Genomic DNA, 25,536 nt, shown 5'->3' with positions numbered 1-25,536 from the left:
GTGCATCTCATCCGGTCCTGGTGCTTTATCCACTTTAAGTACAGCTAGCCTATCTTAATACCTCCTCATCAATTTTAAATCTTCTATTAATTACCCCCTCTTGCACCATTGTCTGGGTAGCATCTTCCTTGATGAAAAACAGATGCAAAGTATTCATTTTATAACTCAGCTGTTCCCTCTGCCTCCATGTTTGCTTCTCTTATTTGCTTTTTCACTTCCTGTCTGAACCTTCTATATTCAGCCTTGTTCTCCATTGTATTCTGTACGAAGCACACTTTTTCTTCCTCATCTTAATCTCCATCTCTTTTGTTATCCAGGGAGCTCTGTATTTGTTTGCCCTATCTTTTCCCTTCGAGGGAACATAGCTTGACTGTGCCTGAACTATATCTTCTTTGAAGGTAGCCTATTGTTCAGCTACCGTTTTTCCTGCCAATCTTTGAAGTCAATTAATTACTCTAGATTGTTCTTTGTCCTTTTCCATAGCCAACCTAAACCTTATGATACAATGATCACTGTACCCTAAATGTTCTACTGATATTTGATCCACTTGGTCCACCTCATTCCCAAGAACCAGGTCCAGCAGTGCCTCCCCACTCATTGGGCTGGAAACATACTATTGTAGAAAATTTTCCTGAACACTCTCTCTGAACTCTTGCCTTTACACTATATATATATTAATGACTTGGCTGAAGGAATAGAGAGTTCTGTAGCCAAGTTTGTAGATGATCCTAAGTTAAGGACAAATTGTGTAGATAGAAGTACAACATTGCAAATGGGTAAAATTGCAGCCGATCGAGATCAATGTGGGGGAACTGTGAAGTCATCCGCTTTGGATCTGAGAAATAGCAAGTTTAATGGTGAGCGCTGTGGAGGAGCAAAGGGATTTCGGTGTCCAGGTACACAAATCACTAAAAGCTCGTGCACAGGTACAAAAAGTACTCAAAAAAAAGGCTAATGGAATTTTTTTTTATCTCGAGGGGTTTGAATACAAAAATGAGGTAAAGATGCTTCAGTTGTACAGAGCCTTGTTCAGACCATATCTGGAGTATTGCAGTCAGTTTTGGCACTGCAGTCTTTGTTATACTGTAGTCTTCCTAGTTTGTGCGTGCACCTGTATTAAATTTATTGATTCAGTTTGTACCAACATTTGTCGATGTTCAAAGTAATTTTTTCAATTCGTCTGATTTTCCACATTTAAAAAAAAAATCCATTATCAGTGTTGCTACTCTGGTTTCTAGTCATATTTCTATTTAATTTTATTCTGATATTACTGACTTTAAAACCCTACTTTATAATTACCCAAATTACTCTTTGTAATTAAATCTAAAGCATACTAAATTGACTTCAATTACATTTCCTCTTCAATCAGAATCACAGAAGCATTAATTGCTGTCTGTTTTTTTTTAACCACCTAAGATAGCAACACTTCTGTAATCAGAGGCTGTTAGTTTTACGACCAGCGGGCTGTCTAACAGAGTAGAGCAGAGACTTTATTTATTCGTTAGCCTCTGCTGAGAGGACTTGCTCTTCGTGAAGCTGGTGTTTCCTGTTTTTTTCCCCAGGTCTAATATAACTAAAACAGCAGCACCATTTTGAATTCCCCTAGCTAGGTCTGTAGAAACAGTAAGGACACACCAGAAAGCCAGCTGACAGTTAACTTGGAAAAAAGATTGTGACTAGTTTAAAGCAGTGCTAGTTCAGTCCTAATGTCCAGGAGCAATACATAACAGTTTACAGACAGGTAATTGATGCTTTAATTCTGCCTAGAAAATATACCTGCCTATTGTTTAAAAATGTCTACTATAATTTCCTTCCTAGACCTCTGTACTTCGCTCTCCTGCTTAATACCTAATTCTTTGACCTGAGCCTTTGGTCAGCTGTCCTCATATCTGTTTATGTGGCTCAGTGTCAAATTTTGTATGCCAACCTCTGTCAAGTGTCTTGGGATGTTTTACAATGTTAAAGGTTCTTTATAAATGCAAGTTATTATTGTAATCTATTTGGTACATGATAACCTTTTCATAAATCAGAAAATCTTTGTGTTTTTCAATTTTCTTTTTAAACCTTTAATGGAGAGATGAAAACAATTTTCATGCTACTTGGTGGCCTCCGTTTCAAGTTTGAATTATTTGTCCTTTTTAACCTTCTGAAATTTTGTCATGCATTTATGTATTTTAGTTAAACCTTTTCTTTTGGCTCCATTTTTCCTTCCCTGCACCTTTGTGTTTCACCGCATAGATAGGTGAGTGACCTTGGATATCTCAGTCAGTATCCCTCTGCACAAGTGGTAAAATGCTAACTGGTGTGGAATCTTTTGTTCTTGGCTATGTGGCTGAGGATGTCTGCTTTGCATCTGAGGAGAAGCGAGAATAGTTCTACGTCAGCATTTAGAATTGATACTGTTTAAATAAAAATTCAAAGCCACACATGGCCTTTTGAGGAAATGGATTTTAAGCATGGTGTTTGACGTGAGTTGGCATGTGAAACTTGAGTGGATGAGACATCATGTTGCTGAAACAGTGTAGAAGTCCAATTGGCAGAAATTTCAACAAGAAACCAGAAGAAACAAACTGAAAGCATGGAAGATATGGGAACCTTGTTCTCCAGGACAAGTCCTTTCTTGAACTTGATCTAGTTTTCTACACCCCCTGTGGGATTTATTGCCCATTCCTAATTGCCCTTGAACTGAGTGGCTTGCTAGGACATTTAAGAGTCAACCACATTGCTGTGGGCCTGGAGTCATTTCCACATTAGTGTAACAGATTTACAACAATTGACAATGGTTTCATGGTCACCATTAGATTAGCTTTTAATTCCAGATTTTTTGAATTCAAATTTCACCATCTACCATGGTGGGATTCGAACCCATGTCCCCAGAGCATTAGCCTGGGCTCTGGATTGTTAGTCCAGTGACATTACCACTATGCCACCGCCTCCCCTATTCTTATGCAAACTTTGAAGCATCTAGCAGTTGAGGAGTTATGAAATCATCCCATAACAAATGTAGAAACATTTTAAAATTTTATCTGGTAGATTTTGTTTAACGTAGTAGTGAGATTATTCCTGCATGCCTTTTTGTTTTGCTTTCTGAACACCTGATGTGCTTTGCAAGTTTGAGGCAGGCTGCTGAGAATGAAAGCAACGAATAACTTGTGCATTGTAACATAAACATTTTCACTTTTTCATGTTTCCCTAGTTTGCTTCTGAGGTCACATTTCCAGGATTCTGCTTGAGAGCCGATACTCAAAAATCTTGGAGTCATTTAATCAGCTCCTGGGTTTTGACTGAAAATGCATCTACAGCGTCTAGAACAAACGCAATGAGAGAGGTGAACTTGTTTCTTCTTTTTTGATTACGATCTTGTATTGGACATAACAAATGCTGATGGGTAGGCATTTGTCTAGACAATGTGTCTAGATAATCCAGTAATCGCCAACTTTTAATACGTTCTTTGAGTGGAGTGTGCTCACACTAATTGCCAAAACTAATGTCATCAAAATTTCAGGGAAAAAAAATTCCTTAACTGTTTATCCTGAAACTAAATAAAATGTCTAAATCTGTGTCTCAGCCACATGTATGGATTTGCAGCTAAATTGTTTTCAGAGGACTTTAATTTGCATCTTTCAGAAGTAGTGAGAAATAACTTGCATGACTTTGAGAAATGTGAAAGAATTTATTTAATCTGCCAATGAAATTCAGTTCAATATATTTTAATGGATATTTTATGCTGTATAGTATCTGGAATGCTTGGTTTATCCCACTGCCAGTGAAGTCCTTATAATACGGAGTCTGGGGTACAAACCATCATAGTGTTATATTAACCTCTGCCCTGTCACAAGGAGCTTCCTCATCATGACCTCATTTAAAAGGAACTGTAATGTCTTCAATGTTTAACTTAGAAAAGTAACAGTTGACATGATTGCATATTTACTGAAGTATAAGCAATATCCAATGAGGCAGGAAAATATTAACTCAGTCATGACTTCATCACTTGTGAATTATTTGGACTTGCAATAAAATTGCTTTCAACATTCTGCATTATGTATTCTCTTTCCATTTTTAAAGAATAAAGTTGATCGTGGCTCCTAATTTAATACAGTTTTGAGATATATGAGCAGCTGTACAGATTGCAACTAACAAAAGTGATTTTGATTGAATTTACAATGTTGAAAACCAGCCAAATACTATTTGGCAAGGATCTGCATCATAGACAACAAACTGTCTATGTTCTTTAAACAGAATTTGTGGGTTTACTTAATAAAATATATGGAGTTTACTTGTAAGTATTCCATTTAGTGAAAACATCCTGATGTTTATAATGAAAGCAAAATCCTGCAGATGCTGGAAATCTGAAATAAAAACAAGAAATGCTGGAAATACTCAGCAGGTCTGACGGCATCTGTGGAGAGAGAAGCAGAGTTTAAGTTTCAGGTCAGTAACCCTTCATCAGAACTGGCAAATATTAGAAATGTAGTAGGTTTTAAGAAAATAAAGTGGGGGTGGGGCAAGAGATAACAAAAGGCAAGGTGTTGATAGGACAGAGGGTCACAGAGAATAACTGACCAGAAGGTCATGGAGCAAAGGTAAATGGTTTGTTAATGATGAGCTGAAAGATAAGGCGTTAATGCAGAGAGGGTGTTAATTGACAGAAAAATGAACAGCCCTGGCTCAAAGCGCAAACATGAAAAAAACAGTGGGTAGGTACATAGTAAAAAAAAAAAATGAATGATGAAACTAACTGAAATAAAATAAATAAATAAAAATGAAAAGCGGGGCCCATCATGCTCTGAAATTATTGAACTCTATGTTCAGTCCGACATGCAGTGGCATTCCTAATCGGTAAATGAGATGCTGCTCTTTGAGCTTGAGTTGATGTTCACTGGAACACTGCAGCACCCCCAGGACAGATATGTGGGCATGAGAGCTCTTTGTCTTTCAGCACACCATTAATACCATTTGCCTTTGTTCCATGACCTTTTGGTCAGTTATTCTCTGTGACCCTCTGTCTTATCAACTCCTTGCCTTTTGTTATAATAAAAGCAAAATACTGCAGATGCTGGAAATCTGAAATAAAAACAAGAAATGCTGGAAATACTCAACAGGTCTGGCAGCATCTGTGGAGAGAGAAGCAGAGTTAACGTTTCAGGTCAGTGACCCTTCATCAGAACTGACAAATGTTAGTAATGTAATAGGTTTTAAGCAAATAAAGCAGGGGTGGGGCAAGAGATAACAAAAGGCAACGTGTTGATAGGACAGAGGGTCACAGAACAGCTGACCAGAAGGTCATGGGACAAAGGCAAACGGTATGTTAATGGTGTGCTGAAAGACAAAGCGTTAGTGCAGAGAGGGTGCTAATTGTGGTGGTCTCTACATTGGGGAGACCAAACGCAGATTGTGTGATCACTTTGCAGAACACCTCCGCTCAGTCTGAAAGCAAGACTCCGAGCTTCCAGTTGCTTGCCATTTTAACACACCCACCTGCTCTCAATCCCACATATCTGTCCTGGGCTCGCTGCAGTGTTCCAGTGATCATTAACGCAAGCTCGAGGAACAGCATCTCATTTACCGATTAGGCACGCTACAGCTTGCCGGACTAAACATTGAGTTCAATAATGTCTGTGCATGATGGGGAACCCCCTTTTTATTTTGTTGTTTATTTTTTATTTATTTTATTTCAGTTTGTTTCATCATTAATTTTTTTACCATGTACCTACCCATGTTTGTGCTTTGGGCCAGGGCTGTTCATTTTTCTGTCAATTAACACCCTCTCTGCACTAACGCCTTGTCTTTTAGCATACCATTAACATACCATTTGCTTTTACTCCGTGACCTCCTGGTTAGTTATTCTCTGTGACCCTCTGTCCTATCAACACCTTTTCTTCTGTTATCTCTTACCCCACCTACACTTTATTTGCTTAAAACCTATTAGATTTCTAACATTTGCTAGTTCTGATGAAGGGTCACTGACCTGAAACGTTAACTCTGCTTCACTCTCCACAGATGCTGCCAGACCTGCTGAGTATTTTCAGCATTTCTTGTTTTTACATCCTGATGTTTATATATGTTAGTTAAAACTGACTTGTAACTAATTGTATTTCTTTTATTTTTTAGGTTTTCTATTATTTTAAGCCAGTGTTGGGTTTTGTGCAGTTGGTGGCGCTGTCAGACCTTCCCTCCTACTTCTTATCTGGTATTGAGTTTGAATTGTATCCTTGATTTCAACTACTGTGATTTCAATAGCTTTTCATTGTGTTTTTTCTTGATGTTTGTGAACTTCACTTGTTCAATTTCACCCTTTTGACTTCGAAGAAATACAGGATTGTTTTTAGATTTTTTTTTACTGCATGGGAATTGACATACCAGCATTATCTTAATTTAAAGGGAGTGGATTGAAGATAGAAGCAGGGGTAGATCATTCAGCCACTTAATCCTGCTTTTGCACCATTCTTTTAGATTCTGGCAGATCTGTACCTCGACTACATTTACTCTCCTTTGCTCTGTAACCATTGATACCTTTAAGTAAAACAAAAATATCAATCCCAGTGTTGAAAATTTCAGTTGGCACCCATCATCCACAGCCTTTTAGGAGAGTGAATACTAGATCTTAACTACCCTTTATGTGAAAAAGTGATTTCTGATTTCATTCCTAAAGGGCCTAGCTCTAAATTTAAGGTTATGACCCCACGTTCTGGATTCTCCCATCAGCAGGAATTGTTTACTTGCATCTATCCTATTGAATTCTTTGTAATTTTCAGTGACCTTAATTAGATCATCCCTCAGCCTTCCAAACTCAAATGAATACAAGCCAAGTTTTGGCAACTTGTCTCCATAATCTGCACTATACCCCCTCCCAGGCCAGTAAAGCCTTCTTAAAATGCAGTGCCCAGAACTGAAGGCAGTACTCCAGATGCAGTTTGACCAAGACTTTTTTGTTTTCAAACCCCTTGAGATAAAGGCCAAAATTCTATTAGTCTTTTTGATTACTTTTGCACCTGTGCACAGCTTTTAGTGATTTGTGTACATGAACACCAAAATTCCTTTGCTCTTAAGCTCCCAGTCTCTCTCCATTTAAGAAAACATTACAATTTAACTTTGATCCAAAGTGGATGACCTCACCTTTCCCCACATTGGACTCCATCTGGAAGCAGCAATTAATAAATATTTTGCATGATAAGTTAGTTCTTTTAGATTTTCTAATTGCTTAAACCTGAATTTATACTTGCTCCAAGTAAACTGTTGCAGGTTATTTCAGGTCACTTTATTTGTTTACATCTAGTATGAAAGATAATGGTTTTGCTAGGAAGTCAGATGAAATTAGCAGTTACTTCACTATTGCTTGGAACAAAAGAATACTGTTGTTTCATTGCATCTCCCATTTCCCTTATGCTTTTGGTATTTAGCTTGAGTTGGAAATTCATTGCCAAATCTTACTAACGGATTTCTTTATTCTACAAATATATTTTAAAAATCCTCTACAGCAAAGCAATATAAACAATTGCATTTACAAATAGAGGCCGTTCTTTGTAGCCAATTCTGTTCCTTTTGTAGACATGAGCTGATGTACAGACATTGTTTCTTGTGAATTACTTTGTGACAGTAAATGAACAACTTCAATTGTTTTCTCTTTTCCTCCCTCTGCCTTCCTCTAGGCAAGTTTTAATCAATGCAACCTTGTTCAACTGGTATAATGAGACAGGGCAGTGACTCAGATCAAAGGGAATTTTGTGTATTATCTGCAGAGAATCTAGCTTGATTTGGTATTTTACTCTTCCTTATATTAAATAATGGTGCTTTAAAATATCTTCTGTGTTTCCTCTGGTCTTAAAGAAAGTGTGAGGTTTCTTTCACTTGGTGAATAATGTGGATTTTTTTCAATTTTTTCTTTATGTTCCCTAATGTCAAAAGACTCATTTAGTGATTGGGATTTAAACTAGACTGATACTGTAATGACCAGTTTATGCATGCTGAAATCTATGATTTATACCTGCCAAATATTAACAATTAATATAAATAAAAACATAAGGTTTATTCTGCTTTTTAGAAATGAGAATTTAATCTGGATAAAGCTCTTCAGTCATATAAATAATTTCGTGGCACAGCTATAAAGAAAGAAGAAACTTGAATTTATAACTGAAAGACTTGTAGGCAATACTATTTGCAGGGCTTAAGAGTGTTTGTTTTTCCCCATAAAATGGCCATTGAAATGCAGCAATGTATGATTAATTTTAAAATTGCAATAGGATGTGAGTGAATTTTTAACCTTTATAGCCTGAACAAGGACTTGCTTTCACTTTTTAATCTGTTTTTGTATTTCATTGGGGAAACATCCTCCATGTTCTCTATTATGTTATGAGGCTTCAGTGATGAATGTTATCTTGTCTTTAATGTGTTGAGTACCTTGATTAAATTGCACAGCAGTTTATCAAGAAGTGATGTCCAAGGCAAATCGAAGCTTCTTCTGAACCAACTTTCTTCTCTACAAGGGAAGGTATGTTCTTGCTGTCTTCTCAAGGTTAAACTTCCAAACAAAGTTTTGGAAAACATTTTAGCCTTAAATAATGGAGCAGGTGGCATGTCTGTCCTACTTGTTTCTGCTTCCCGTACTGTAATATCTATTGAGGGGTGTGATAATAGCCGAGAGACCTGTTCACCTTGGAAACATGATTTGATGGGAGAACCTCCTTTTATGTCTGATGAAACTGAAATTAAAATATTCAAACCTCCCAGCTTCAGGGACAGAACAAGTAGTTAATGTGCCCCAGTATGGATGAGAAAGATTTCAATGCTTGCATATTTAAAGTTGTAATCAAGAGGTAAATCTGGCTTCTGGATCGTCTTTCACTCCTCTTACCCACCCATTCGAATAAAAGATTATGCAGCATAACTTTTTGACATGGCAAAAGCAGCCCGTGGTTCCATTTTTGTTACAAACTTGATAATATCCTGTTATCAGATTTCATAACTACTTTGAAGCTGGATATGTTTTCAGCATTCAGTAGACCTGATTGTGTGTGCAGTAACAGTTTATTCTAAGATTTATTTGTAGCTCTCATGAATGTCCACATCCTTTTCTGCAATGTGCAGATCACCATCCCATTAGCTTGGCTCTTATCAGAGAATTGGCAATTCACAAATTCTCCTACAACCATTACTGTGTACTTCTGTTAGTTTTACCCTCAATCATTTCCATATTTGAAGCACCCACATCATTACCAGCACCTGAAGCCAGTTTGGCACTGTTATTTCTGCCAGTTTTCAGCTAATTCTTTCCTCTTGTATAACATCTCCTTACTTCTACCTAGTTGTTGCCTTCTGCTATCAATGTTTGTTGTGGACCTTCTGCTGGTTCCTGTCCCTTCCCCTATGTAAAACCTGAGTCCAAATACAGCCATAGTGCTGTTTTTTAAAGTTGACTGCTATTAATGCTTTTCCATGGTCAATATTTTGTGTGCTTGCCTCCACACTGAGCTCACCAACACCCGTGTGGCAGCATTACAGTATAATAACTCTATTGTGAAAACCTCTTCTACCATGTTCATTCTTGTAGAATAAGTGTTAAGTCCCATCATGTGCCTCTGTATAATGTAGTTCTTTCCTTTCCCCCCCCCCCCCCACCCTCGCCAACACCCCTATTCAAAAATATTAGTGCAAGTATGTTTGCTAATAATCTGAATTGACTTATTGTTCATACCCAGTCAGCCATTTGTATTGTAAATGATTTGGAATGATCAAACCACAGCTTAAATCAATTTTCTTCCTGATTCTTCCAGGTCGGAGCGCTTTTTAACCTATCTTGTACAGTAAGCACCATGCTGATTCCACCAGCTAACCAGTACAGTACACGGAAATGGAAAGAATATATGGCAAAGAAGCCAAAATGCATTAATGGTGGGTTTGTAAAGCTGTCTTTTTGCAAGAGGAAAGTTCCTTTTATACCTGTAACAATTTGAACGAGTCTACGTCAGAACTGAGTTAAATTTTCACTCAACTAGTTTGATTCCAGATGTTTTGTCTCTGTATTTGCTATTACTGTCTCCGGTTATATGCTGAAAAGCAATGTTGCCTATTTTACTTACAAAAGCAGAGCTTAATTTTTTGAAAAGTGAAAGATGAACAGTTAGCAGTCTTATCTTGTATGTTTCATAATTGGGTTAGATTGTAACCATGGATTCAGTATTTTACATGTAATATGTTATTTTGTTAGGCCAGGCTATTAAGGATTATGGAACCAAAGCAGTTAGATAGAGTTAAGATGTAGATAATTCATGATCTAAATGAATGGCAGAACAGACTCAAGAGGTAAAAACAAGAAATGCTGGAATCACTCAGCAGGTCTGGCAGCATCTGCTTTTATTGACTCAGGAGGTTGGTTGGCCTGCTGCTGTTCCTATGTTGTTTCCTCCAGTGCAGGCAATTTTAAGTTTTGCCTCTGGAATTGAATTACTCCAACCCTTCAGCACTCCTCAACCTTCCTACTCCCCTGCTGGAGCCCTAAACTTGACTCTTTCCAAGATAATCCTACAGCTTCCCTCTGTGCCTCTTTTGGCATCTTCCGCAGGGTCCATTGAGGTACACGTTGCTACCTCCTTACAAGTAGCAACCACAACTGCCCCGTCTGGCTCTTTGCTGACCTTCCTGCCCAGTGCGCCCACTAGAATTAATCTTTCTCATCTCCTTCCCATCCCACTCACCCTTCCCAATACTGGCCCTTTGGACTCTGCCAATGGATAAACTATCACCGCCTCTCTGCATCTCCCTCCAGTATGTCCATTCACTTGTGAGCAAGGCGTTTGTAATCTGATCTTATTGTAGATGATTGCGTCGACATCATAACCTTGGCGGAAACCTGGCTGGTGGTATGATGACCGTATCCTAACTAGTCCCATTCACCGTCATCTCTGCGCTCGCTGACCTACATTGGATTCTAATCGGTTTAAAAATTCTCATCCTTGTTTTCAAATCCCTCCGTGGCCTCATGCCTCCCTATCTCTGTAACCGCCTCCAATGCTACAACCCTTTGAGATACCTGTGCTTCTCAATTCTAGTCTCTTGTACATCTCTGATTTTAATCATTCCACCATTGGCGGCCGTGCCTTCAGCTGCCTAAGCATTAAGCTCTGGAATTCCATCCATACACCTCTCTGCCTCTCCGACTCTTTTCTCCTTTTAAGATGCTCCTTAAAACCGGCCTCTTTGATCAAGCTTTTGGTCACCTGTCCTAATATCTCCTTATGTGGCTCAGTGGCAAATCTTGTTTGATAATGCTTCTGTGAAGCGCCTTGGGACATTTTCCTATTTTGAAGGCTGTATATAAATGCAAGTTGTTCAGCAAATGATCGCATGACACAGCAGCTTCCTAATCTAAGTGTAATGTACTCAAACACAAAAAATCTTGATTAAGTGCAACACGAGCCTATTTACAAATATAGCATTTTCAAATAATGCTTGCATATTTGATGTTGTAAACTGACAGATTGTGAAAATCTGCTGGGTTCACACTAGTTTTAAAGCAGTAAGAGACTAGAACATTTTTTTAACAACTTTTTAAATGGAGGGGCTTTGTACAAGGTTTGTTAATCTTGATGAGATTCATTTTAAATATCCATTGCCCACCATTGGTCACTTGTGGAAATTGGTGTGCAGTAAGTGCGCTGGAACCTGGTGGAATTATCACCTGTCTTTGCCAATTTTTGCAATCTGGAATAACTTCCAGTCGAAGTCAGTGGTAAATATCCACCCTTGTCTAACAAATGGGAGCCACGCAACTGGCCACAAAGAATTGAGTTCTGCTATATTCAGACTGCTTGTTGTAGTCAAGCATGAGTTCTGCACTCAAATTGGGACTGAGCAGAACTCTGGTAAATTCTCAATGGATGCTAGGTGTAGTGATTTAATTTTTTTTTTTCTTGTTCTAACCAAGTCACCCTACAAATCATTGCAAGATCATTTTAGTACAGAAAGTTCGAACTATTTTATTAAGATCCTGCAGAAAGCAGTCCTTTATGTATTATAACCAGTTACTCTTATGTCTTGGGCAACTGTAATAGATTGTGCTGTCGTCAGTAATAAAGTCAGTTGAGTCTGCTGTGCATTAGGTTTACTGTGTAACTTGAAATAGCATAGAAAGTTATTGTAACTGCACACCTTCAGAAATTAACTGACCTACATGTTACCTGTAAATATGATTTATATTTTGGAAGGAATAAGCCATTAGCTTTCTTCTTAAATATAATGTACACAGATTATTTTTCGTATAGAATTCTGCTTTTGCCTTTTAAATTTTGTCCCTGTGATTAGTTTTGCCAATTCCTTTATCACGTATAAACAGAACACTGCAATACTTGTCACAATGCTGAATCAGAAAATTGATTTCCTCTTTTATATCTTGATGTTCTGGAAGGGCAGGAAGCTTCAGATGTGTTAATAGAAATTAAATTGCATTTTAAATGGTGTACATTCTGGTTTTAAAGCATTGAGATAGATAACAGCACCAATAGTTCATTGTTCTGTGAATTTTCATGTAACCGTTGCAAATAAGCATTCCTGGCTGTTCATATCTTCACAAACTCATCACATTCTGAAGAGCCCTTGACCTTTTTGTGATTCTTAGCTCTTCATTTTAATTCAGCTACTAAAAACCCTTATGAGGTGCTCCTAATCAAGATCATGGGCTGACTTTTACCCTCCCATCGCCGGGAGTGGCAGCGGGCGCAACGGGCTGCGCGGCGCCATGCCACCATCATCTAGTGCGCGGCGGCCCCCCCCGCCCCAATTAGGTGGTGGGGGCGGGCTGTGCGATAGCATCAGCTGCCTCTGTACGGGCACTGGTGCCATTTTTAAAAGGCTGCCGGCCTGCAGTGACAGATAAAAGTTGTTACCCACCGCCCCCGCCAAACAACTGCAACAAAAAATAAAGTTTGACCGCCCTCCCCAAACTATTTGACTGTCCCCCCCCCCCCCCACCCCCCAACCTACACCAGAAAAGCCTAGATTGACCCTTTTCCATCCCAACTGCACTAAGTGCAGAGTTGATACCTTTCACCTCTGCCGCGCCCCCCCCCCACTGAATTCAACCCTTCTCCCTGGCGGGCCGATGTGATCTTCCGGCCCCCCACCACGGAGTTCAATGTTGGGACCTTAACAAAATCCTGGCCTATGTTTTGGGTTGGAGAGAAGGGGAGTCAATGTATAGTGCTTTAAATAAATGTTGCATTCCAGACAGAAAATCTAACTATACATGACGTTTGAATTGTAGACATTTTCTTTCTGAAGATACCACTAACAGCTGTTCAGAAATAAACTTTCAAATTGTCCACTGATTTAAAATAAAGTTCTAACCGTAATACTTGGGGTTTGAGGTCCATTAAGGATGTTAACACCTAGTGACAGCATTAATTACTCTCTCATCGTGCATGCTGTAGTATATAATACAGCATAAAGCTCTACCATGCCTCAGCATTGTTCCTTGACTGAAGTCCCTACTGTAACAGTCCAAATGGGAGTGGCAATTGGTAAAAAAATTTTATGCGTAGTTTTATGATGTCGGCTTGTACCTAATAGGATTTTTTCAAGACTGCCCAAGCTTGTTTTTTTTTCAGTCTTGGATTTTCCTGTAATTGTTTGGCTGAATCTTGTCAATGTAAAACAGTCGAATCATGTTACATTTTGAAATAAGATGTGATACACATAAAGTTCCAATCAAAAAATTAACCTAGCAACTTATTTCATTTGTCTCTTTATCTAGTAATCCCATTATTTTGATGAGTTCTGGAGTTTTAAAGTTTCTGAAAGATCGTAATTTTCAAATCCCTAAACAATACTGCAGTAATGGGAGGCAGTGGCGTACTGGTATTGTCACTGGACTAGTAACCCAGAGACCCAGGTATTGCTCTGGGGACATGGGTTCGAATCCCACCACAGCAGAAGGTGGAATTTGAATTCAATTAATAAATCTGGAATTAAAAAGCTAGTCTAATGATGGCCATGAAACCATTGTCGATTTGTTGTAAAAACCCATCTGGTTCACTAATGTCCTTTAGGGAAGGAAATCTGCTGTCCTTACCTGGTATGGCGTACATGTGACTCCAGATCCACAGCAATGTGGTTGACTCTTACATGCCCTCGAAATGGCCTAGCAAGCCACTCAGTTCAAGAGCAATTAGGGATGGGCAATAAATGCTGGCCTGGCCTGCGACGCCCACATCCAATGAATTAAAAAAAATAGTCCCTACGTACTTTGGCCAATTGTAGTGTATCACTGTGGCACTGGGCAAGATCAGCAATCTCAGCACAGATCAGTATGTGAACTGTACATGCTGTATGGTGTACTTGCCCACCAAACCATTTAGGAGCTCAATTTTGACAGTGCAGAGATCATTGTGCAGTTGACTACTTGCTAAACTTTATACACATTTAATTGCTTAATCCTTTATCATTTGCGGAGTAGTAGCCTGGTGTTAATTATGTTGTTTTAGAGCTGTCAAGTTATTTAAAAAAATAATCCGATTAATCTGACGATTTAAACTTTTTAATCTGTTAATCTTGATTGTAATCACATTTAATTGGTATAATTACTGCATCCATCACTTTCAAGTTTGTTTCATTACTGATGCTATTATTATCATCCAGAAAGTAACCTAGCATAAAACCCCTGTTTTCCTGTTTTTGGATTTTGTACATCTAATATAGCTAAGTGTATTGTACTTGCATGCTAAGTGCCTCATATGTGCTCACAGGTCAGAGACAACTGATCAGCTGGCAGTGATTATACTAAAAACCAGCATATTGCCAGGAGATCTTGACTCTGTAGCATTGTGGGGCCGTCCAGGGCAGGACAGCACAAAAAGTTTAAATCCTGTCTGCCCATTTGGCCGATGTTAATCAGCGATGTATTGACACATAGGCTTACGAGACCCATGCTGGGTTGCCTTAGCCAAATATGGGGCCCTGCCATGGGAAGAAGAAGGAGGAGGAGACTCCAATCTAGAACTTCTCCCCAGTCCCTAGACTGCCCCATAACAGCAATAGCCCAAACTTTGTGGGGGGAGGGGCTCATAAACCTTTTTAATGAAGCTATTGAGTGAATGACTTGAGTGGAGATCACGGACTGGAAATGTGAAAGGCTCGCTCAGGCTGCAGGAGCTACCGAACTGTGGACTTTGTTTTAGTGGATCGAAGTGAGGGTGAAGTTAACTTCATTTTTAAAAAAAAATTATCTCTAAACAATTAACGTGATCACTAGACAACCAGATGAAAGGAAAGCCTTAATTTTAATTTTTTTTGACCACAGTTAAATTCTAGATTTAAGTTTTTTGTACTGTTTGTTTTCAACCCAAATTGCTTGCATTCATTTCATTTTTTTCCTCTTTGTATACGGCCACTGACCAAATGAAGAATTCACTTCCGTGTAATAATAGTCATTGGTTGTGAATATCATAGATATACTGATCATGGGAAAATGCCTCTTTTACCTGGTCCTAATGATGGTGGCTTATTTTATACTAAACTAGGGAACCTTGCACTATTTTAAAACAGCTAGTTTATTCCTAGCATAAAGTCTGCTAGATTATACATCACAGTCAGGTTCATGATATCAGTTTTATTCTTCACCTTTTGTCAAATAATGTAATTTTTAGCATGTTATTAATGGCTTTTTTTGTAGCTTTCCCCTTCGGTGTGCTTTAAACCCTTGTTTGTTTCCAGTTCCAGAGATTGAGATGAAAGGAGAGATTTGCAACTACTACCTGTTGGTTCAAAGCAACTGTCGAGGTGGCTGTAAGGGAATCCTGATCCATTCAGCCAATCAGATAAATGGAGCCGCTGCTGTAGCCATAGTAAATGGAATGTTGGAAGAAAGAGCTGAAGACAAAGAAGGTGAACATGATGCAAGTAGCCAAAATCTTTTTCTTTAAATAACAAATTAAATGCGAATGTTACACCAATGATTGGCATTTTGTTTTGTCGTGCTTTTAATGTACTGAAATGCCCTCATCTCCCACCCACTGCCCAACCCCCACCAAGGTACTTAATGTGGGAGTTTAAGGATATTGAGCAGTAGTGAAATAGTTAGAGATGACCAAAATAACATCCAAAAGATAGCTTTTGAGGAGGCTATTTGCTGCCTTCATAATAAGCAGCAAAAATCCCATTCTTGGTCACATAAGTTGGTTAGTGAAATAGGGAATAAATGTCAGTCTTCTGTGGGAAAACTGAATGTAGCTGGCTATTACTTTGGGCAGTTGTCAACATATGCACTGATAGTTCCTGATTCAGAAGTATTTGTTGTTCAATCTCGATTGCAAATGAAAAATATAAATCTCCATCTGGAGGAAATTGTGTTATTACAATTTTGTGACATGCTAATGCCACCTTAGGTGATCATTACAGCCCAGAGGATTATTTCACTTTTTGTAAACCTTTAGCTTTCCAAAAATATCATACTTAAGTAGTTATTGCAATTAAGGAAAAGAGGAAAGAAGTGGCATTTACTTGTTGCCTTTCAACTTTAATTTCTAGTGAGCCCTTCATGCCTCGGGGCATGAATGCTTCACAGCCATTGAGGTACTTTTGAAATGTAATTTTGAAGTGTAACATAGGCAGCCAATTCCTTCTAATTCACAGTTGCAACTATGAATGTGGAACCTACGTTAGGAGGAACTTTTGAATGCTCTATGATCACAATATAATGAAAACAGAACTGAAATAACTCCTTTTGTATTACAACTTCTATTCATTTGGCTCTACTTTGCTGTGACAAATGGCTTATAACATAACCAGTAGAACTTTTTGCTTGAAAGAGATTATAAGCATATTGGCATGGATTTTGCGTTCAGGGTGAAGGGATGTTCACCACTCACCTCGAAGAAAGCTGCCCACAAAGACCTAGCAATCTCTGTGGTGTGGATTTCTCCTTTCCCAACATCTGTTTAAAGCTGGCACCAAGTCAAGGGGGTTTCCAGGCGCCCAGCAACAGTGATGCCATCAAGCAAGGTAAACAGCCGATCACACCGAAGTATTCTTACAATCAGTGACTAAGAGGGCAAATGCAATGTTGTCATTTCTTGCAAGGGGAATGGAATATAAAAGTAGAGATGTTTTTCTACAGTTGTACAGGACATTGGTGAGACCACATCTAGAGTATTATGTGCAGTTTTGGTCGTCTTACTTAAGAAAGGATATAATTGCATTGGAAGCAGTTCAGAGAAGGGTCACTTGACTGATTCCTGGGATAAGGGGGTTATCTTGTAAGGAAAAGTTGGACAGGTTGAGTCTGTATTCATTGGAGTTTAGAAGGAGGAGAGATGATCTAATTGTAACATATAAGATCCTGAGAGGACTTGACTGGGTGGATGTGGAAAGGATGTTTCATCTTGCGGGAGATACTAAAACTAGCAGGCACAGTTTAAAAATGAAGGGTCTCCCATTTAGGACAAAGATGAGGAAAAATTTTTCTCTGCGGGTTGTAAATCTGGAACTGTCTTCCCCGGAGAGTGGTGGAGGGAGCATCATTGATTTTTTTTAAGGCAGAGGTAGACAGATTTTTGACAAACAAGGGAGTCAAAGGGTATCGGGGGTACGCAGGAAAGTAGAGTTGAGTCCACAAACCGATCAGCCATGATCTTATGGAATGGCGGAGCAGGTCCGAGGGGCTGAATGGCCTACACCTCCTAGTTCGTATGTATGTCAGAAAACCCAGAAGTAAAATTAACTGATTATCCTTCATTTTTTATAAATTTTAAAGAGCGAAATAAAGATTGGAACATACACATCAGAAGCTAAAATGTCATTAACAATCTCTTTTTAAAAAAAAAAAAATTGTTATAGGAGAAAGGAACCTATGAAATTTTTATCATAATGGAAGCATTTGATACACAGATACAATTAGTTTTCTAGGGACAAAAAAGTTTTTCAGCAGTAATTATGAATTAGCACACTGTTAAAAGCTCTTATTGACGAGGTGTAACTTTCTGGGGTTTTTAACAGCAATTCTTTTGGGCCTCCTTATCTCGAGAGACAATGGATACGCGCCTGGAGGTGGTCAGTGGTTTGTGAAGCAGCGCCTGGAGTGGCTATAAAGGCCAATTCTGGAGTGACAGGCTCTTCCACAGGTGCTGCAGAGAAATTTGTTTGTTGGGGCTGTTGCACAGTTGGCTCTCCCCTTGCGCCTCTGTCTTTTTTCCTGCCAACTACTAAGTCTCTTCGACTCGCCACAATTTAGCCCTGTCTTTATGGCTGCCCGCCAGCTCTGGCGAATGCTGGCAACTGACTCCCACGACTTGTGATCAATGTCACACGATTTCATGTCGCGTTTGCAGACGTCTTTATAACGGAGACATGGACGGCCGGTGGGTCTGATACCAGTGGCGAGCTCGCTGTACAATGTGTCTTTGGGGATCCTGCCATCTTCCATGCGGCTCACATGGCCAAGCCATCTCAAGCGCCGCTGACTCAGTAGTGTGTATAAGCTGGGGATGTTGGCCGCTTCAAGGACTTCTGTGTTGGAGATATAGTCCTGCCACCTGATGCCAAGTATTCTCCGAAGGCAGCGAAGATGGAATGAATTGAGACGTCGCTCTTGGCTGGCATACGTTGTCCAGGCCTCGCTGCCGTAGAGCAAGGTACTGAGGACACAGGCCTGATACACTCGGACTTTTGTGTTCCGTGTCAGTGCGCCATTTTCCCACACTCTCTTGGCCAGTCTGAACATAGCAGTGGAAGCCTTACCCATGCGCTTGTTGATTTCTGCATCGAGAGACAGGTTACTGGTGATAGTTGAGCCTAGGTAGGTGAACTCTTGAACCACTTCCAGAGCGTGGTCGCCAATATTGATGGATGGAGCATTTCTGACATCCTGCCCCATGATGTTCGTTTTCTTGAGGCTGATGGTTAGGCCAAATTCATTGCAGGCAGACGCAAACCTGTCGATGAGACTCTGCAGGCATTCTTCAGTGTTCACAGCAATATTAGAGCATAAAGGCAAAGTTCTCGTCAGTTCAGTGATTGCTAAAAGATTGTCATCCATGGACACTTCAACAATGCAGCACGTGAAGGAAAAGGGAATCACAGACAGCAACTTTTAGATTTCTGTGCTTAACTGCATATGTGTGGACTCAAGAAATTGCTGCCAGTTTCACAGGGTAATGACAGCAAACACAGACAGTTTTGCCATCATTACAACTGCAAAATCTGGGCCATTGTATATTCTTCCTCTCACCCCTCCCAGCTATGCACATTCACAAACTAAGAGGGAAACCGCATGATTATATTTGAAGGCTTATACCAGTGTCCTTGAACTGGCTCGCCTGGTGTAGTTTTAAAGTTAAAACATATGTTTAGGGAAGTGTCTAGCTGGGATCAAGAATTGCAAAGGTGAATCCATCTTATTATGTAGTGTGCTTGTTGCCATCAGGCTTTAAATACTTTTTAATCTTTTGACCCTCTTTTAATGCCAATTTATCCAAGTCACCCCACTTTTACTCCAGTATAAACATTGTACAAGTATGAGATTAACTCAACTCAGTGTTGAGGCTAATTTTTTTTATGGTCGATTTATGAGCAAATGTAATTATAGAAAATAGCTCGAAGTTCACATCCCAGTGCACACTTCAATGGATTAACTCTCAGCTTTAAATTGCTTTCTGAAACAAGTACTGGCTTATAATATCTGCAATTGACCAGTCTCGACTGGAGTAACTTCAAGACCCTTGGACTGCCATTTTGCTCTTGCTGTTTGTTACCAAGCTGTTAGAGCAGCAGCGAACCTTTCCCACAAGTTGGCATTTTACTAAGCCTATTTAGTTTATGCTTTTGTATTTTCATTTATAGAATACAGTCCAAGTTTATAAAGTATTTATGTACAGCTAAATGTGAACATGATTGGATTATAATAGACTTGTGAGTTAATAGTTACTTGGCACGCTGCCATGCTAACCAAATGTCAAATGATGCATGTGCATTGGCTACTGAAAAGAGTATGATTATTGGGTTTGTACAATGTTGAATCGTTAGGTAACCTGACAGTGTTTCAAAAGGTATTTGCAGAATTAGTGAGATGAGAATTGTACAGGGAGTTTCTCTTGCTTTGCAAAGCTTGAGGCAAAATAACAACTTGCCAGCTTTTTACCATGTGGTAATGATTTATAGATAATCACTCACAAAACTACCTGTTCAATCTTTTTTTTTAAATGCTGCATTCACTCTTGAGTGGTTGTCCACTCTTGAAGGCTCTGACTGTTGTTAACATATAGTCCCACAGATTCTTCTTTGCTTCACCCAAGCATTCATTCCGCAGTGTGGGATTGTGCAGTGAGTGTTAGTTGATCATGGAGGTCATTACAGTTCAGCCTGATGATCACCTCCTCACCTACCGGCCAGTGATTTGCATTTACAGATAGCAGTTTCGAGCGCATGCCCTTGGAGTTTTGTTTCCCCTCTGCCTAGTCCAGGGACACTGGGCCAACTTTAGGAACACCATTATTGACCCTTACTGGGATCATATTTTAGGTGGTTCATCTTGCATACTTTGAAACCAGGGGAAGTTGACTTTTAGTCACAAATTATGAACTAATGGGTTCCTATCTTTAAAATAATTTAATATGCTTCAGTCTTAAATGCGTTTAGCACACCATTTACATGATTGCTGGGAGCACAAAGACTTGAGAAAATTGTACTGTTATGGGGCGGCACAGTGGTTAGCAACGCAGCCTCACAGCTCCAGCGACCCGGGTTCAGTTCTGGGTACTACCAGTTTGCAAGTTCTCCGTGACCGCGTGGGTTTCCGCCGGGTGCTCCGGTTTCCTCCCACAGCCAAAGACTTGCAGGTTGATAGGTAAATTGGCCATTGTAAATTGCCCCTAGTGTAGGTAGGTAGTAGGAATTGAGGGTAGGTGGGGATGTGGTAGGAATATGGGGTTAATGTAGGATTATTATAAATGGGTGGTTGTTGGCCGGCACAGACTCTTTGGACGAAGGGCCTGTTTCAGTGCTGTATCTCTCTGACTCTATGCCGGTGGTCAAATTATACATTTCCCATAGCCTAATGAGTGTTGTAGAAATTTTTGGTTCAGAAAATGGTTAGCTTGGCATATGACCTTTAGGGTGCAACAGAGTTTCAGGCAGTAATACAATTGGAGAAAGAGTTTGATGGTGTAAAGAAGGATGTGAAACTTCATCCCCAGCAGTCTGCAGTCATATTCTTTAATGCAGAAAGTTCAGCTGCATCTTTGGAAGTTCTTGTGTTCCTGGTAGGAACATGGAGCTTGAAAATCTTACACTATTGTGTCACATGATACAATGTTGTAGGAAATTGACAATCCAAACACTTCACTTCCAACCTAGAAAGGGTACACTTTGGCCTGGAGTTTATCATCCTTATTTGGTGCTGTGCCTTGTGTGAATTTTAGACTCGTGAGACAGGTTTGCAGTAATGTGGATCTGTAAAATTAAGAAAACTGTACATCTGTAGCATAATTTTACATCTCAGCTTTAATTCTTTGTAAAGCTAAGTTGTTTTTTTTCTCATTTTTTGGGATGTGGATGTCGCTGGCAAGGCCGGCATTTGTTGTCACCCCAGTTGCTCTTGCGAAGGTGGTGGTGAGCCACCACCATGAACCGCTGCAGTCTGTGTGGTGCAGATACTCCCACAGTGCTGTTAGGTAGAGTTTTCCAGGAATTTGACTCAGCAATACTGAAGGAAGCATATTTCTTTTTTATTGCTGTTAAAAATGTGATTCATACAGATATGTTCTGACTTCTGGGGAAAATATAAAAATATCCACTCGAGTGCTCACTAACCTCTTCTTTTGCAATTTTCAGTAAGTTTCTACCACCTATTGCCTAAAATTACAAACTTTTTAAAAAATTCTTTCATGGGATGTGGGCATCGCTGGCAATGCCAGCATTTGTTGCCTATCCCTAATTGCCCTTGAACTCAGTGGCCTGCTAGGCCATTTCAGAGGGCAGTGAAGAGTCAACCACATTGCCGGGGGTCTGGAGTCACGTGGACCAGACCAGGTAAGGACGGCAGTTTTCCTTTCCTAAAGGACATTAGTGAACCAGATTGGTTTTTACGACAATTGATAGTTTCGTGGCACCATTACTGAGACTTGTTTACAATTCCAGATTTTTATTAGTTAATGAAATTTAAATTCTACTAGCTGCTGTGATGGGATTTGAACCTGTGTCCCCAGGGCATTAGCTGGACCTCTGGATAACCAATCATTACCACCACGCCACCGTCCTGTTGGTCATCAGACTGTTTAGAAAAAGTGAATTAAACATCAGTGTGTGGGGTTCCTTTTTAAATTGTATTCTGCATAAGTGCTAACACTCAATTGGTTATGTGAGCTAATTAATAGAACAAATTAATTGATTAATGATAAAGGACAAAAATACTGAAACTGGCAGCTGCTGATTGTGTTAATCCATGTTTTCATCTGCAGAGTGTGATGGTGAAGAGCTTCTCGGAGAAATGCCTTATCTTACTGGAGAGCAGCTTGTACACAGGGAGAAGAAGTTGGCCCAAGTTCGAACACTTGCTTTAAGAGAGTTTCTGAGTAAGTCTTGTGTATTGTGCAATAGATCTCTGAATCTTGTAAACATCCAGTAAACAATTGTGACTAAATCTGGCAAGATATAATGATGAGTATATTGTTGATTATCAGATGTGGGTTAAGGTTGACCCCAGTCTTAGAATCATACAGCGCAGAAGGCGGCCATTCAGTCCATCATGCCTGTGCCAGCTCTTCGAAAGAACTATCCAATTAGTCTCACTCCCTGCTCTTTCCCCATTGCACTGCAATTTTTTTCTTTTTCAAACATTTATCCAATTCCTTTTTAAAAGTTACTATTGGAGCAAAAAATTATAAACCTGAGTGTTTTTTTTAAATGATAAAAGATAGGAACAGAGGAGGTTCATGTATATGGATCACGAAAAAGTAGTGGTCAGGTAGAAAAACATTATCAAAACGCCTAATGGAATGCTAGACATTAGAACTAAAGGGCTAGCACATACAAGGGGAGGAAGTTTTGCTACAGCTATGCAAAGTCCTGGTTAGACCACATCTGCAGTAGTGTGTACAGTTCTGGGTACTACACTGTAGAAAGGATATATTGGCTTTAAAAAGAGTGTAGTGCAGATTTACCAGAATGTTACCAAGGCTGCAAGGGTTGGATTTTGAGAAGAGATTACATATTGAGAGAGTAGTTAACAAAGCATATGGGATCTTGGGTTTCACAAATAGAGGTATTGAGTACAAAAGAAGGGGAAGTTCTCTTGAACCTTTATAAAGCTCTGCTTAGACCACAACTAGAGTGTTGCATCTAGTTCTGGTCACCGCACTTTAGGAAGGATGTGAGGGTCCTTGAGAGAGTGCAGAGGAGATTATCAGAATGGTTCCAGGGATGAGGGATTTTAGCTACAAGGTTAAGTTGGAGAAGCTGGGGTTGTTCTCCTTGGAGCAAGGGAGATTGAAAGTAGATTTGATAGAGGTGTACAAGATAATGACAGGTTTAGATAAGGTAGACAAAGAAAAGCTGTTCCCATTTGCTGATGGTACAAGGACTAGGGGACACAAATTAAAGATTTTGGACAAGAGGTGCAGGGGGAATGTGAGAAAGAACTTTTTTATGCAGCGAGTCGTAATGTCCTGGAACTCGCTCTTCGAGGGTGGTGGAAGCAGAGACAATTAATGATTTCAAAAGGAAATTGGATGGGCACTTGAGGGAAATAAACTTGCAAGGCCAGGGGGATAGAGTGGGGGAGTGGGACTGACTGGATTGCTCTACAGAGTGATGGCATTGACTCGATGGGCTGAATGGCTGCCTTCTGTGCCACAGTGACTCTTTGACTCGATAAACTAGGTTTGCATTCCCTCCAGTATATATGGTTGAGGGGTGATTTGATTGAGGTTTTTAGGATTTTGAAAGCAATTGATGAGGTAGATGGAGAGAAACATTTTTTAACTGGTGGGAGTCGAGGACAAGGGGACATATTCTCAAAATCAGAGCCAGATCAATCGGGAGAGAAGTTAGGAAACACTTCTTCAAACGCAGGTTGGTATATGTGTGGAACTGTCTCCTCCAAAAAGCAGTAGGTGCTGGCTCAGTTAACAATTTTAAATCTGAGATTCATAGATGTTTTCTATCCAGGGGTTTTAAGGGACATGGAGCCAAGATGGGTGGATGGAGCCAAATCTCATTGAATGGCAGACCAGGCTTGAGATGAGTGGCCTACTTCTGTTCCTATATTTCTCTGATCTGATATGCTTTTTAACAGCCTTTTTTTTTTTAGTATTTGAGAGTAGCAATGCATATGCATAACAAGTTGCATTTTCTCTAAGAAATGCGGGAAAAGCTCCAATTTTTATCATTATCTTTTGTGATATAAGAGTATAAATACCTGCACCTTAACTTATGACCAGTCTGTGCTGCATTTGTTTGTCGTAACTGAAATTGCAGGTAGACCCATATTCAGGAATGTTTGAGTTACTTTTTTTTTAAAGCTGTTGGTCATTTTACTGGTTTGGAAATATATGAAATTGGACATCATTGGGCCGGGGTTTAAGGTGGTAATGACGGCCAAACTGTCAGCATTCGCGACCATTACTCTATGGAAACTCACAACTACTTCTGGGTTCTGCACATGTGCAAAATAATGTGGAAATCCAGAAGTTGCTGTCAGTGATTCTACACTTCTCCAGCAGGCGTGCTGTTGAGGTTCCTCCAGACTGCAATCAGTGGGAAAATAATTGAATTGATGAGAATTTCCACTCTTAGGTTGTTAGTCTCTCTGTAAAACCCTTGAAAAAGTTACACCTTATTCAATGAGGTATAACTGTGTTTTTAACTGTGTACTATCTTCATAATAGATAAGTCCCCTGGGCCAGATGGGATTTATCCTAGGATTCTCTGGGAAGCTAGGGAGGAGATTGCAGAGCCTTTGTCCTTGATCTTTATGTCGTCATTGTCGACAGGAATAGTGCCGGAAGACTGGAGGATAGCAAATGTTGTCCCCTTGTTCAAGAAGGGGAGTAGAGACAGCCCTGGTAATTATAGACCAGTGAGCCTTACTTCGGTTGTGGGTAAAATGTTGGAAAAGGTTATAAGAGACAGGATTTATAATCATCTTGAAAAGAATAAGTTCATTAGCGATAGTCAGCACGGTTTTGTGACGGGTAGGTCGTGCCTCACAAACCTTATTGAGTTTTTCGAGAAGGTGACCAAACAGGTGGATGAGGGTAAAGCAGTGGATGTGGTGTATATGGATTTTAGTAAGGCGTTTGATAAGGTTCCCCATGGTAGGCTATTGCAGAAAATACGGAAGTATGGGGTTGAAGGTGATTTAGAGCTTTGGATCAGAAATTGGCTAGCTGAAAGAAGACAGGGTGGTGGTTGATGGCAAATGTTCATCCTGGAGCTTAGTTACTAGTGGTGTACCGCAAGGATCTGTTTTGGGGCCACTGCTGTTTGTCATTTTTATAAATGACCTGGAAGAGGGTGTAGAAGGGTGGGTTAGTAAATTTGCGGATGACACTAAGG

At 39.7% G+C, this 25,536-nt stretch overlaps 1 protein-coding gene across 1 annotated transcript in view; it reads left to right on the top strand.

The window, feature by feature from the left end:
- The window catches only part of mtbp (MDM2 binding protein), a 142,723-nt gene that overhangs the window by 42,718 nt on the left and 74,469 nt on the right, over positions 1–25,536 (top strand). The window contains exons 8-13 of the mRNA XM_068032555.1: positions 3,197–3,328; positions 6,112–6,206; positions 8,416–8,488; positions 9,771–9,888; positions 15,703–15,873; positions 22,440–22,553. Coding sequence (XP_067888656.1) covers positions 3,197–3,328; positions 6,112–6,206; positions 8,416–8,488; positions 9,771–9,888; positions 15,703–15,873; positions 22,440–22,553 — 703 coding nt within the window. The remainder of the gene's footprint in view (positions 1–3,196; positions 3,329–6,111; positions 6,207–8,415; positions 8,489–9,770; positions 9,889–15,702; positions 15,874–22,439; positions 22,554–25,536) is intronic.

This window comes from Heterodontus francisci, chromosome 5 (assembly GCF_036365525.1).
Source record: "Heterodontus francisci isolate sHetFra1 chromosome 5, sHetFra1.hap1, whole genome shotgun sequence".
NCBI classification, from domain to species: domain Eukaryota; kingdom Metazoa; phylum Chordata; class Chondrichthyes; order Heterodontiformes; family Heterodontidae; genus Heterodontus; species Heterodontus francisci.
The sequence above is the reverse complement of the archived record's forward strand: the minus strand, read 5'-3'. Positions and strand labels throughout refer to the sequence as shown.